Source organism: Mandrillus leucophaeus, unplaced genomic scaffold (assembly GCF_000951045.1).
Source record: "Mandrillus leucophaeus isolate KB7577 unplaced genomic scaffold, Mleu.le_1.0 Scaffold95, whole genome shotgun sequence".
NCBI classification, from domain to species: Eukaryota; Metazoa; Chordata; class Mammalia; order Primates; family Cercopithecidae; genus Mandrillus; species Mandrillus leucophaeus.
In genome coordinates this window covers 143,727-158,597 of record NW_012110363.1, presented here as the reverse complement: position 1 = coordinate 158,597, position 14,871 = coordinate 143,727, and the positions used below count along the sequence as shown (strand labels likewise).

General features: G+C 38.3%; 1 protein-coding gene across 1 annotated transcript in view; it reads left to right on the top strand.

The window, feature by feature from the left end:
* LOC105532349 (protocadherin-23-like) overlaps window positions 1-14,871 on the top strand; it is a 151,535-nt gene that overhangs the window by 8,085 nt on the left and 128,579 nt on the right. Inside the window, 2 exon segments of the mRNA XM_011970529.1 lie at window positions 4,234-4,425; window positions 7,665-7,700. Of these exon segments, the coding sequence (XP_011825919.1) occupies window positions 4,234-4,425; window positions 7,665-7,700 (228 nt within the window).

Here is a 14,871-nt window from a genome sequence, read left to right as displayed (position 1 = left end):
TCTATGATTTCTTTCAGCAGTGTTTTGTAGTTCTTCTTGTAGAGATCCTTTACTTCCTTGGTTAGATTTATTCCTAGTTATTTTATTTCTTGGTGGCTATTGTAAATGGGATTGTGTTCTTGATTTGGCTCTCAGCTTGAACATTATTGCTGTATAAGAATGTTACTGATTTTTGTATATTGATTTTGTATCCTGAAACTTTACTGAAGTTGTTTATCAGTTCCAGGAGCCTTTTGGCAGAGTCTTATGAATTCTCTAGGTATAGAATTATATTGTCAGTAAAGAGAGAGAGATTGGCTTCTTTTCCTATTTGGATGCCTTTTCTTTATTTCTCTTGCCCGATTGCTCTGGCTAGGACTTCCAGTACTATGTTGAATAAGAGTAGTGAGAGTGTGCATCCTTGTCTGATAAAAATTGTTTAAATCTCAGAAAACTAATAATGGAATCAGGGGGATTTTAATAATATATTGATATTTTGCATTTTTATAATGTTTCCATCAAACTTGTGAAAGATCAGACTCAGGGAGAACAATTCTGAGTTGGAAGAAGTTTACAGTAAAAAGTATCAGATTCATCTCTGTCTAAAATAGGTAAATTGAGATTGAGATGAAGAACACAAGAATGTTATTGAGAGTGCTGTAATGTGGCTCAGTAAGTAGATATAGGGATAAAAATCCTCCTGAGATATCCTCTTGATGCTCAATCAGCATCATAAGATTGCAATAATAGAATTGGCCAGGTGTCTCTTGCCTCAATTTAAACAACCATCTCTGGAGAAAGGACCCACGGAGCTTATTAACTAAGCAAGATTTCCTCTTGAAGCTTTGACAAAGCCATTTCCATGTGCTATTATTCAATTTGCCTAAGTTTTATGCGTCAGTCAATGGATTTTGGAAAATATAAATCTTAGAAAGATGTCAAATTATTTCTAGCCATTCAAGACCCAATATTAATTCCAGGCATTCAAGACCCAATAGGTGGGACATGTTGTTGAGAATACTAGGTCAATATTTTTAGGTGTTTTGGTCAAAACAGGGAGAAAAACATTCTTATGTTATGATTCTGAAACTCAGAATATGAATTGCTAACATAAATTGACATCAATACTCTTACCCTACTTTTGTGTCCTTACATTTTGCTTTGCCAAAAGTCCAGATGAGAAAAAGGTCTTGAAAGCGGAAATAAGGAAATTTGTTTTATATAAGCTGAATTACTTATTAATATGTACTATTAAAGGCTAAGAATGAATTTTAGAATTTAAAAGTTCATTGTATGTGTCTTTCAATGAAGGCGAAGTTATTGAGAATACCATATGGCTTTGGAAGATATATTTGGTGTCTTCAGGAATTTGAAGCTTCTAAATTATCAACAGCTGTCAGAATAGAATAGACCAAATGTATTTGGAGTTTAGTTCTTTGTAGTGGGGAAATTTGTGGATTTCCTGCTTCAGCCCAACTGATGAGAAGAATCACAATATGAGAAGACATGATGAGAAGAACTTATAAATATGTTAGATGGTTGCACAGGATGAATAATTTTGCTACAGAATATGAGTTAGATGAGAGAAAAGATAAATTTAAAGGCTGTATCATCAGTTCAAAAAATAGACAATTAAAGCGGGAAAATAACAGTGCCAGTTGGTAGAAGTTTCATCATGCCCAGGAGTTCTCAGTCTAGGCACTACTAACATTTTAGGCCAGATAATTCTTTGTTGTGAAGTCTATCTTAGGCGTTGTAGGATGTTATATAATACATTGTAGCAGTATCTCTCGAATTAACCTGTTAAATGAAAGTAGAAACCCTTCCCCAGTTGTGACAACCAAAAATGTCTCTAGACATACTAAATGTCTTCTTGGGGGGCAAATTTGTCCCTGGTTGAGAACCACTAAGCTAGACTACTGCAAAATAGCTCCAAAAGTCACATTCTAGTTATATGCTCAAGATGGAACAGGATGAAGGAGAAGGTTTGTGGAGAACTTTGTTGAACACATTATCAGGGTGAGGCTTTATTTGGAAAGTACTGTAATTAAAGTGTAGCTCCTGCATGTATATTGTATTGATGAAAAGCTGATTATTTTGCTTTCAGTCCAGAGTTAAATGAGTATAACAGGAGCACAAATATTGTAAGTGATGAAATTGTCTTTTATTTTTGCCTTCCTCCTAAAAGCCTTACAAATATATGCAAGATAGCCAGAGTTATTTTTTAAAACTAAACCTAATGGTATTGGGTAGCCATTTCTGGGTAGAACTTTCCACTTGCTTGAGTTTCACTACATCTACTCGGAGACCTACATAATCTTAAGTGCCTGTCTTCTTATATTCTACACTAAATGATATGTATGACAGAGACCATTTGTATGCACCAAATATCCTTATGCTCCTCTCCTTTTCTCAGCTTCCCTTGCAGCTAAGCTGGGAACACATAACTAGTTCTGCCCAGTGGAATGTGAGCTGAGCATGGCTTCTGGGCTGAAGAAGTTAAAAGCCAGAAGGCCTCTTCCATCTCTCTCCTTCCCTGTCAGAGTGACTTTGGGGACCTCGCCCATATGTGTCTTTGTGGAAAAGAAATAGCTGCTCCTTTGTTCCTTTTTTTTTTCATTTTATCTGTTTTCTCTTCTCTTTTTCTGTGATGTCCATTAATGGGAAGTTGGACTTTCTGAATTAATCTGCTTAATTCTCTTTTATTCCAATTGTGATCACTTTCTCTATATTTCTGCTTTCTGGAACCCAGTTGAATTTGATCACATGGAATAAAAGGTTCAGCTAAGACTTAAGAGCACAGGCACCATTACTAGTTGCCTTCATGTTAATGATATTATGGTGAGAAACAACATATACATGGGGTAAACATTTACTTGGAATGGCGCTACACATAATCTAGCACATTCTGCATCAGAGGAAGGTCAAGAGATTTGGGGTCTGATTTTTCTGTGAATAAAGGATTATATGAAAGGTGTCAGATTTGGGAGGCAGCACATAGATCATGGTCATTAGAGCATGCCCTCTGCTGCCAATTGTATGGATATGAATTTCAGTTTTGACACTTATTCTTTATGTGACCTTTGGCCCGTTACATAAACTCTCTGAGCCTGACTTGTCTGATCTGAAGAATGAACATTAGTACCTGTAGGTTGTAAGTATGTAATGTATTTTAAGCTCTTAGAAGAGTACGTGTTCTATAGCATAGAATCCTTCCTCCCTCCCTCCCTCCTTCCTTCCTTCCTTTCTTCCTTCCTTCCTTCTCTTTCCTCTCTTCCTCTCTTTTTATTATAAGTGCTGCTTTTGTTATAAGTGCTATGTAGGTGTTTGCTCTTACTGTTAGTTGGGTTGTAAACTAAAAGCATTATCTATCATGAGCCTATGAGCTCGAGAATTTTTTGAGTTCTATGGAGCCTGTTTTATTTCTCACTGTATACTCCCACAGTTAGTATAAATAAGTTAAGTGCTTTTATAATTTTACTTGCTTCATCTTTTCTATCAGGCACAGGATTGCTGGTAACATAAGTGGTACGTATGGCAAAATAAGATGGTGCCTTTTCCTCTGGGCATGTCAGTGTTTGTGCCTGTTTTGGAGAGCACAGCATGGGCTGGATTTCATTCCCCATGTACCTACAGGCACCTGCAGACCAAATGCTATACCACTGTGCAGGGCTCTGACTGGGACATTACTCCCAGAAGGAAAGCTGGCCAGGGAGACTCAACTCTCACATTCTAGCATGAATTCTGTCCTTGGGATTGGGTTACTAGTAATGGTGGCATTTACTGTCTTGATTTCTTGGCCCTCCCCTTGCTGCTCTCAAAGGTGGGGGGCATCAAGGCTATCACTTGAAGGCCTAGGTATGAGAGGGAATCAACAGCTTGGCTGTCAGGTTCTTAATCCTATGGGTATTCTTAAATCTTTGAGATTGGATGAGATTAGTTACGTATAGTGAATGAAATAAGAAGACAAAAGAACATAGGGCTGAGCCCTAAGGACCTCAAACTTTCATAGATCATCTGAAAAGATATGAGTGGGCAAAAGATATTGAAAAGGAGAACTCACAAAGAAAGGAGAAAAGTGAAGGGGGAATTATCACAGAAGGTAAGCGAGGAGAGAGATATAAAACCAAAGCCTAGGCTTTGTGAATAGCTATGGGGGTCATGTGGTTGTGAAAATTATTGCAATAATTCATGACTAACTGAAAAGTAATGCTAGCATTTCTATTTCCTCCCGATCACCCTCCTGTCTCATAGGTGACAGCCTCTGATGCAGATTCAGGACTCTATGGCTTTATTGAGTATTCTCTTTATGATGGATTTCTGAGCTATGAAGCACCTCAGGCATTCCGGATCGACCCTCATGATGGGCGAATCTGTGTTTCTCAAGATATCGACAGGGAAAGGGATCCTGCTACCTATGATCTCCTGGTGAAAGCTAAGGACGGGGTAAGTTTTTATGTATGAAGTCTATTTTAAACATAATCACGAGTGAGCCACTGTGATTATGTGACCCACAGAGGACCAATGATGATCAACAATTGGGTCATTCTGCTTCATGTGTCACTGCCTCTTTCCTTTGCTGAAGTTTTTTGAAGCAAATATCAAGCACGTTATTTCACCCACAAATAATTCAATAATATCTCTTAAAAATAATGACTTTGAAAACACAGAGCTACAAAACATTAACAATAATGCTTTAATGATAGCTAATATCCTTTCTATGTTAAATTTTCTTGATTATCTAAACATGTCTTTTATAGTTGGTTTCTTTGAATGAAGATCCCAATAAGTTCACAAATTGATTTGATTGATATATTCTTTAAGTTTCCATGTATAACAGTCAGGCCTCTTACCTGTTCTCCTATGGTTTTTTAAAAAAAACAAGTCATTTGTCCGGTTGATTTTCCACATGCTAAATGTGGCTGATTACATCCTTGGGATTCATTTACCGTGTTCTTCCATTCCCTCTATTTCCTATAAACTGGCATTAGAGACAGAGAGCTGATTGTTTTCAGACTCATTTAGGTGATGCCATTTGCTTCTTATTGCATCAGCAGATACATACCATTATTTTGTTACAGGTTGAAGAATGGTAACTTTTGAATTCTATTATTCCTTTACATTTATTATCTGGAATTCTTCAACTAAGGAAAATGTTCTCACAACAACTATTTGATTACTCTTAAGTGTAATTCACATAGGAAATGCAGGATAAGGCTTTATTATTTGTTTTTATTTTACCAGATTTTTTAAATAGTAACTTGCTGTCTTAACTATCTCCAAAGGTAAACAATAATTTTTTTCTAGTTTGAGTGTAAATTCCTGGATTTTAAAAAATTTAATGTATTTCAATACATTGCTGACCCTATCCTTTCTGATGTTCTCATTGACCCATTCTTGATCAGTGAAGGCACTTTCAATTTGATTCCTTTGCCTTTTTTTGTTGTTAAACTTTTAAATTGACATATAAAATGGCATACAGAGAAATGCACAAATAGTAAGTGTATAGCTCAATGGATTTTTGCAAAATGAACAGACCCATAAAAGCAAATGAGAAAACATTAAAAAGCAAATGAGAAAACCCAGAAGCCCCCTCTTTGCTTCTTGTTGTAACCGTCCTCCCTCCACCTCCCCATCCCCCCATCCCTGCCTTTTTAGAAGCCACTGTTGACTTCTTACACCAAGCATTAGTATACCAATTTTTTAAACTTTCGGTGAATGGAATCTTACAGTATGTGTTTCTATCGAGTTTCTTTTGCCGAACATTATTTGCCTGAGTTATTTATGCTGCTGTGTATAGCAATAGTTCACTCATTCTCATTGGTTTATAGTATGACTTTATGTGAATATACAATAATTTTAACCTATAATTAATGGTACCCATTTTAGGATGTGCTTCTTTTAACATTCTTATACTTGCAATATGGTGAACAAATGTAAGCATTTCTCTTGCGTATATACTTAGGAGTAGAATTGCACTCCCACCAGTAAAGTATGAAAATTTCATTTGCTACACATTCTCCCTAACATTTGATATTTAATGCCTTTTCTATTATAGCAATAATAGTACTTATGTAATGGTATATCACATTGGGGTTTTACTTTGTATTTGTTTGATAACTAATGAGGTTTTTTCATGCTTATTGCTATTTGTATAATTTGTGAAGTGTCTGTTCTTCACAAGAAGAAAATCCTTTATTCATTTTCGATTGTTACTGTTAGATCTTTGTCTTACTGACTTGCACGAGTTCTTTATATTTTTGGCCTGAAAGTCCTTTGTTGGATATATTTATTGCATATATTTTTCTCCCATTCCGTGGCTGGCCTTTTCTATCCTTAATGGTTTCTTTTGAGGAACAGACGTTCTTCATCATAATAGAGCTTAGTAATTTCTCAGTTTGTTTTCCTTTATAGCTAGTGATTTTTGTGTTCTTTTAAGAAATATTTGCTTATCTTAGGGATATGAGGGTGTTCTCTTATTGTTTTCTTACCTTCATACTTACTTTTTATCAATCTGGTGGGATGAAGTTTTGTTATTTTTTTCCCTGTGGTTAACCCAGCACCACTTACTGAAATGGTTATTCTCATTTTTACCTATTTATCCACTTTAGTGCTAGCAACATCTCTCTTAATTATTTTAGCTTTATCATAGGCCTTGGCCTTAACTATTCTTGACCATTTACATTTCCAAATATAGTTTAGAAACAACATGTTCAATTTGCATTTTTTACAGCAAAGGTGGCCTACTATACACACCATTCCTCACTTTGATTTTTTTTTTTTTTCCACTTATTTCATTTTGGAGACTTTACTTATATTTTTCACTTATACATTTTGAAGACCTTCCTTGTTTCTTTTTCATCTGCTTACTACTCTTTTGTATACACAGACCCTACTAACACCCCTCTGGTCTAATTGTTCTCTTTTGAAATTAATGAGAGAATCCACCTATTTAAGCTATGAATTTCTGGGAAAAAGTGAGTCTAAATGTATTGCAAGTAAACGTAAACATGAACAAGAACGTAAAGTCCTTTATATTCAATAAAATATTCATGATCTGTTTGGTTAGGTTTTTGCCAATACCTTACTATGTGGTTTCAGGAATCCCTGATTCTATGTAAGAAAATATGTAGGAAACAAAAAATAGGAGTAAACAGAATTTATATTAATTCAAGTCTATGTAATTATTTGCAGCCCAATAGATGCACACCCAAATATTAATCCAAGGCTCTAGAAATGTATTCTTGATAGATTTTGAGACAATTGTATAATGCCATCCTAGAATTCAATAATGGGTTTAAAACATTACTCTCGTGAAAACCACCAAAAAGAACTAGCTGTGTCTTCCAGGCTACTGTCTGCTGTCCACTGTGATCAAAACGAGGCCCTGTTGATTCATCTAGCTCCCAGGTTTTGGTGGCCAGATACAGGACACAGAGATCCTTGTGATGGTAGAACTGCTGTCCATCAGGAGAAGCAAGCTCCCTTGCAAACACTCATAACCTGTCTGTCACATCAATGCACCACCACAGCCTGGAGAGCACAGTGCCCCAGAAGTGAATTGGGAATTTTGACTTTAATCCAGGTGTCCTTTCTGGTATTGTAGATATAGAGGTGGTTATGTAAGCAAGTTTTTTTGCTATTAAAATATTCACCTCCAAAAAGGATCAATTCATTGTTTTCAGGATGAGCAGAGAATGACACATTTAGTCCTGGTGAAGGTGAGGAACATGATGTTTCTATAATCTGAGTCTTTTTAACATCTGGTGCCTGGAAATGGGTTATTAGAGCTTCGAATTTTCCTTCTCCCCTGAGTGCTTGCACACCTTCTCCATCTTGGCTGTGGTTTTCTCCTTCTTGCCCTCTTGCCCTTCTTGCAGGTATGAGGCTGAGTGGAGATCCAGGCAGGGAGCTGTGTGCAGGAGGGAACCATCTTGGAAGCAGGTCCCCTCCTGGAAGCAGGACCCCTCCTGGAAGTAGGTTTTTGTGAAAACAGGGCCTGGCACAAGCCCAGGGATGCATTTTAAAAAACAAATTGTAGAAGAGCCTCCACATCACAGGCTTTTAACAAATCCCTAACCTTCACTCTGGACCTAAAACTGCCTCCAGCATTCCTTACGTTTGCCTCAGAATATATGGAGAGCAAGCAGCATATGTGCTTTCATGTGAGTGTATGTGTATGTATACACATATAGTATGTATATATGTATATAAACCTATATACAAATATAAAGTTATCCAGTGTGCAGTGTTTATTCTGTTGACTGCATAATCCTCATGAATTTCTGTGATGAACTGAGTTTTTACAGGGTGACTTCTGCATCTATCATAGTTATTCTTTGCGATATTAATTAGCAGTACATGTCCCTCAGAAATGCATAGTCAAAAAGGTTGGTAAAGAGAAAGATGACAAGGTTGGTAATGATCCGTAGTCTTCCCCTGAAAGCAATGTAGACTGCATTCAAAGAATAAATTAATGCAGACAGGATATTTTAGGTTTATGTTGTTGGATTCTAGGCCATAATGAATTTATTTAAAACAATAGACTGAACCTTGACAGAAGTCCTTTAACTTTATATTATTACCTTGACAATCTATGATTTTTCCTCTGATTCTTTCTGTTTCTAATGAATGTCCTGAAAGTGCTTTAGAAGAAAATTGCTGAGAACCCATTTGCCGGTGGTTACTAAGAGATTTTTATCTGCCAGTAGAAGAATTTTTCTTGTAAAATAATTGATGTTCGTTGTCACTGCTCTGTTTATCCTTGTGATAACTGTCAATATTTTTTCAACTGAGTCACTTCTGCTCTACTGATATTACTTCTGAAATACTCTATTTTTGCTGCCATTGCTGCTGCTATTTATCTCATAAATCATGAGAATGCTATAAAATTACATAATGGAACCAAACAATTGGATTACATTGGCAATCAAGTGGTTTTTCACAATAAAACTCTATAATTTAATTATTCCATGCTTATATCTAATTTTCTGTTTCCTTTTCCCATTCATTTTTACCACATAGATTTTTTTTGGTGTGTATGCTTGTTAACACTCTATTTTTTTGTTACATTCTGGATTCTGTAGCTGACATATGTGTTTGAGATAAAACTATTTCAACTCCATCTCACCACTCAATGTTTAAGGGAGGATTTTGTCAGACAAGCAATATAGGAAGTAAATGGACTGAGCTCTTCACTGGTGTATACATTCATGAGAAAAGTTGGCTACTGAAGTTGTTCTCATAGTTTGTGTGCAATGCAGTTACTATCAAAACGTAAACTTGCTGAGTGAAAAGGCACGCTCATTTTCATTTTAATAGAGTATGTTTTTTCATGTTCTAACAAATGTTCAAATGCTTATTCCTGTCTTTTGTTTGCTTCATTACCACCCTTCACCTGTTCTAGGAATGAGCAGTTGCCCCATTGCCCCATTGTACCGTGTTTTCTAACTAAAGTGTCTGGACCATATCTTAGATTTCCCACCATTCTTTATGAGCAGGATGTATCCCAAAATATCTTCAATACCTCTTTACCGCCTTCTAATCTCTAATAGTTTAAGCATCCCAGCCTTTTATTATTACCCATATTCTCCTCCCTGCCCTGCTCAGTTCATCCCTTAATTTGAATCAATCTCCTACTGATGTGGTTTGGATCTGTGTCCCATCAAATCTCATGTCGAACTGTAATCCCCAGTGTTGGAAGTGGGGCCTTGTGGGGGGTGTTTGGATCATGGGGGTGGATTTCTCATGAATGGTTTAGCACCATCCCCCCTTGGTACTGTTCTTATGATAGTGAGCAAGTTTTCATGAGATCTGGTTGTTTAAAAGCGTGTGGCAACACCCCTTCGCCTCCGCCTTCTCTTTCTTGCTCCTGCTCCTACCACGTAAGACGTCTTGCACCCCCTTTGCCTTCTGCCATGATTGGAAGCTTCCTGAGGCCTTCCCAGAAGCTGAAGCTGCTATGCTTCCTGTTCACCTGCAGAACCATGAGCCAATTAAACCTCTTTCCTTATAAATTAATCAGTCTCAGATTTTTTTTATTGCAATGTGAGAATGGACTAATAAACCTATCCGCCTTCTCTGCCCTTCGAAATGCTTCTACCATGCCCTTTGGAACTCATGGTCCATTATTTAGCAAACTCCTTTATGAACTTAAGTTGGTCTCTGATTGTTCCTTTAACTTATGGCCCTGATTAAAAACAACCTAACCGCCAAGGATACCCATTCCTTTCTGCACTCTCACGAGGAAGCCCGTAGTCCACCAATCACAAGCTGGCAGGAAGTGATTTAGCTGCCCTGTTTGTTGCCCAGGGCAGCATCCAAATAATTTCTACTCCTTTCTCCATCAAAAATGAATCCCTGTTGAAGTTCTTGTTGTGTGACTATACCATAGATACTCCTCCTCTTTTTTTTTTTTCCCCCATCATGATTTAAACCTCTTTATCACTTAGGACTTTCACACTTTGTTCATAGTCTTCCTCTTCACCAGTTTCCTCATCATTCTGGGAGACTTTACTATTCATTTGCTGAACAACACAACACTCTGAGCCTCTCAGTTCCTTGACTTTCTAATTTCCAAGGATTGTCACCAGTAATTGCACAGCTTTGACATCTTGGCTTCAAGCATGCTAGATCTGATAAGCATTTTTATCTTTCTGTCTAATTTACTGTAGCACGTCCACTCTAATCAACAATTCTTCTCCCATGTTAAGATCATTGATTTGTTACCCATCACTAAAGTCATGTGGTTGCAAACTTCCTTTATCTTCCCCACTCAGTAGAACTCTCCTGGTAAAACCCCAGCCCTGTGTAAATCTGACTCTGCCTTTTCCACCCTTGCAGCAGCTGAACATACTTGGAGAAAAATAACAGGTCTGCTTGAGAGCGGAAGGTCTTACCTTCCTGCCACCAAATCCACTAACCTACCTGTATATTAGCTCACATTCTTTACCTTCTTTTCTATTATCTTTTTAGAGATGTCGCTGTTTGCATCAAAAGCAAATATCTCTACTATTTAGGGTCCCATCCATTCTGGCCTTCTTACAGATAACATTTTTATAATGATTTTCTCTTTTTTCCTGCATCTTTAATTTATCAAGTTCTTTTGAATGACCCTCATAAGCATACAGGGCATAATAATAGTCCCTATCTTAAAAAACTACTCTGGATTCCCTTTTGATGTCATGTACCTTTTCAGAAAACCATTTTATTCCTCTCCTTTCCTACACAGCAAGTCTACTAAAATAGGCGTCTCCATTTCCTCACTTTTCAGTCTTTATTTGATCGATTTTTTCCTCTCTACCTGTCCTATAAAACTGCTTTTCTCTACATGGTTACTGTTGTGCCATATCCTGGAATTCTTTATTTATTTTTATCTGATTCGTCCTCTCAATGAATTTGAAGATATTCTTTGGATGCTGCTTCTCTTGGATTTGGTGATGTCACAACTTAGGTTGCTTTTTTTTCCCCCTTGAACAAGGTGGAACCTCATTTCCTTCCACCTTTGTTCATTGAATCATGAAATACAGACTGGAGTTCATTGACATAGAAAGCTCACTGGAATGAAACCACAGCTCGCAAGAGCTAAGAGATGTGAAGGAGAGATGTTATTAATATTCTACTATTCAGGAGTCCCAGGAGGCAAGAACAAAGAGAATGGAAAGCAGACAATTACCAAAGTAGAAGTAATAGTAGAAAATGTTCCCTACCTGCTGACTGCCCTAGGCGACCCTCCTGCCTCCGATATTATATGCTTTCAAACTTGGAGCTTTCCGAAACTGCTTTCATCTTTTACAGTATAACCTGAGGGAATTGGATTTCCTACTATAATCCTCACAATTAAATGCTTAAAATGAAATAAAAATGCCACATGAATCATTGGTCAAAAAGAAAGGATAAGACATTAAGATATATTCATGCATGAAATTTATGGGATGTATTAGCTACCTATTGCTGTATAACAAATTATTCCTGAAGCTAGCAGCTTAAAATAGCAAACATTTATTGTCTTATATGTTTCTCAGGGCCAGGAACCTGCAAGTGACTTTGCTGGGTGGTTCTGATTCAGTCTCTTATGAGGTTGCATTATCAAAACAGTTTCCATCAGTTGGACAGAAGTTTAGCTACACAGCACTGGGAAGCACACACTCTAAGTGGATGGAGAAAATGAGTTTAGATCAGCTTTTCCCACACTGTGTTCTGTGGGAAACTGGTTTCCCAAAATGTTTCTTCGAAAGAGCATTCTGGAGCCTAAAAAGAGTGGGGAACACCTCGGAACTCACTCCCTCTAGAAATGTACATACAAAAGGCTCTGTGAGAAGTTCTGAGGCAAAGAATGCATCCACTTAACTTGGTGAATTCAGCATTTTCCCACCTTTTTGTCTAAGGAACTTCTTTATTTTTTTGTTAGGATATATCTCTTCTTCCCTACCCCAGATGCCTCTTGTCATTTCATTAAGGAAAGCAATAGTTGTCCCATGTGGGTATTTAAGAAGACAACATTAGAATTCTATCCTTTTACATTTTATTTTTCTGATATTTATAATATAAATAATACATTAGCACAGTAAATATATATATAGTTTATTAACAGATAAACTATATATATATTAAGAATATACACACCACATTTTATACTGATGGAGTCTACTGCTGTGTAGAGTAAATCTGTCCTCCTTAGCACTTAAATCAGGTAAGAGGAATCTGACTGCCCAGCCTCTGCCACTACAAGCTCAGCCCTCCCTAACCCCACTAGTGTGCTTACCCTACCGGCAACAAAAATGTATTGTTGGCCAGGCACAGTGGCTCACATCTGTAATCCTAGCACTTTGGGAGGCCAAGGCGGGTGGATCACCTGAGGTCAGGAGTTTGAGACCAGTCGGACCAACATGAGGAAACTTCATCTGTACTAAAAATACAAAATTAGCTGGGTGTGGTGGCGCATGCCTGTAATCCCAGCTACTCGGGAGGCTGAGGCAGGAGAATCCCTTGAACCCGGGAGGCGGAGGTTGTGGTGAGCCGATATTGCGCCGTTGCACTCCAGCCTGGGCAACAAGAGAGAAACTCTGTCTCAAAAAAAAAAAAAAAAAATTATTGTTCAGTGACAATACGTTTTCCATTTTGTGCATCTAACATTTGTTTATTTTTTATAGTATTGCCTGATTTAGGATTTTTGTTCTTAAATATCTTAAGCTGGGGCAACATTCATTTCTTCGTATTTTCCCCACTTTTTCATTATTTATCTTACCTCAACCCTAAGTGACTTCTTGAACTTAAGGAGAGATAAAGAAGAAAGAGGAAAGGGAAAGGAAAAGGGAAAGAAAAACTGAGATGCAAGGCAGTTTGGAGCAGCAGCAGGGTCTGGCAGAGGTGAAGGAATATTTTCTATAAGCTTCTCACCAGTCTACAGTCCCCTCTTACTACGTCGAACCTGGAGACATACAGGTTACTTACGGTGGCTGCAGATGTGGGGCCACCCTGCGTTTTAAGCATAAAGGCCAGATGGATGAACTTGCACTGTTCTTTGTGGACTCATAACCAGCCCCATTTCTCCTATTCTAACTGATACCCGGCATGGCTCTGGCACTTTATTCAACTCAGAACATGGAAAATCAGACTATTTCTAAATCATTTCCCCATCCTTTTTTAGTCCTCAAAGCCTGGAGTACAAGGGACCTCAGAGCTCAGAGCTAAGAGCGGAAGAGTCATTTCTGGGTTTGTCTTACCTTCCTCCCAATCTTCATTCTTGGCCTACCCCGCTCCCTGTCAACAAGTGCTTCCTCTCTGTCTGCATGGCAGCAGTTCTCCCTTTGTCTCTTGCCAAATCTTCTTCCTCCTTGTCCTTTTTTCCTCCTTGCTCTGTGCTTCCCTGCCAGAGTAGAAAAAGGAAACAAAAAAGATGAGGAGGGGGAGGACGCATGAGTGAGAAAACCCAGGCTGTTGTGACTTACCAAGGATTTTTGTCAAAGATGAAAGTGTCAACATGTACCAGATAGAAACGGAAAATGTGCTTTAAAGTAGGAACATGTGTTTTACTTTAGAAAAGTAAAAATTGCAGAGGATTATTTTCTTCTATTTCATTTGCTCTCTTTCTCCTTGATTTTAGATGGAGGCAACACAAAATAAGCAGTATGGGATTCATTTCTCACTACTTTAGGTGCTGTATTTCCTTCTAAAACTTGAAAAATCCAGAATTCCCAAACAAATCTGGCCCCCAGGATCTGGGATGAGTACCTGCACTGCTCCTGTCCTCCTTCAGGCCCCATCCACTCTGGACTTGATTCAAACAGCCTCATCCTGCCCATTCTCCTTCCTTCCACTCTGCTGCTCTTCAGTCTGTTCTGAACACTGCGGCTAGAGCAGTGTTAACATCTCAGTGAAATCAGGTCACTCTTGTGCTCAAAGCCCTCCTGTGTGGAAGAACCATGTCCTTCCAGAGACCTGCAGAGGTCGCTGGGACTCACTCCTGCCTCTCTGACCTCAGCCCTTCCTGCTTCCTTGCTGTGGCTGAGCAGGCCTGAGAGGCACACGCCATTCCTGCCTCAGTGCCTTTGGCTCTGCCCTTTCCTCTGCCTGTTATTTTTTCCTTTCTGGTACCTGAAGTCTAGCTGCCTCATGTGGGTTGGTCTGCACACCAATGGTACCTTCCTAGTGAGGGCTTCACCCGGGCACCCCGCCTCCCCCGCCCAGCCCAGGCTCCCTCACACCATCTTCTTAGCACTTACCAACATTCATTTAAAAATTATCTTAGGGATAAAAGTGATTTTGATTTCTTTTTGGACATCAGGACAACTTTCCTTGAATATATTTGGCCTCTATTCTGAAATTTTTGCCTCACAGCTGCTCTAAGTGAAAATCTCATTCCATGCTTAAGAAGGGCGGATCATGAGGTCA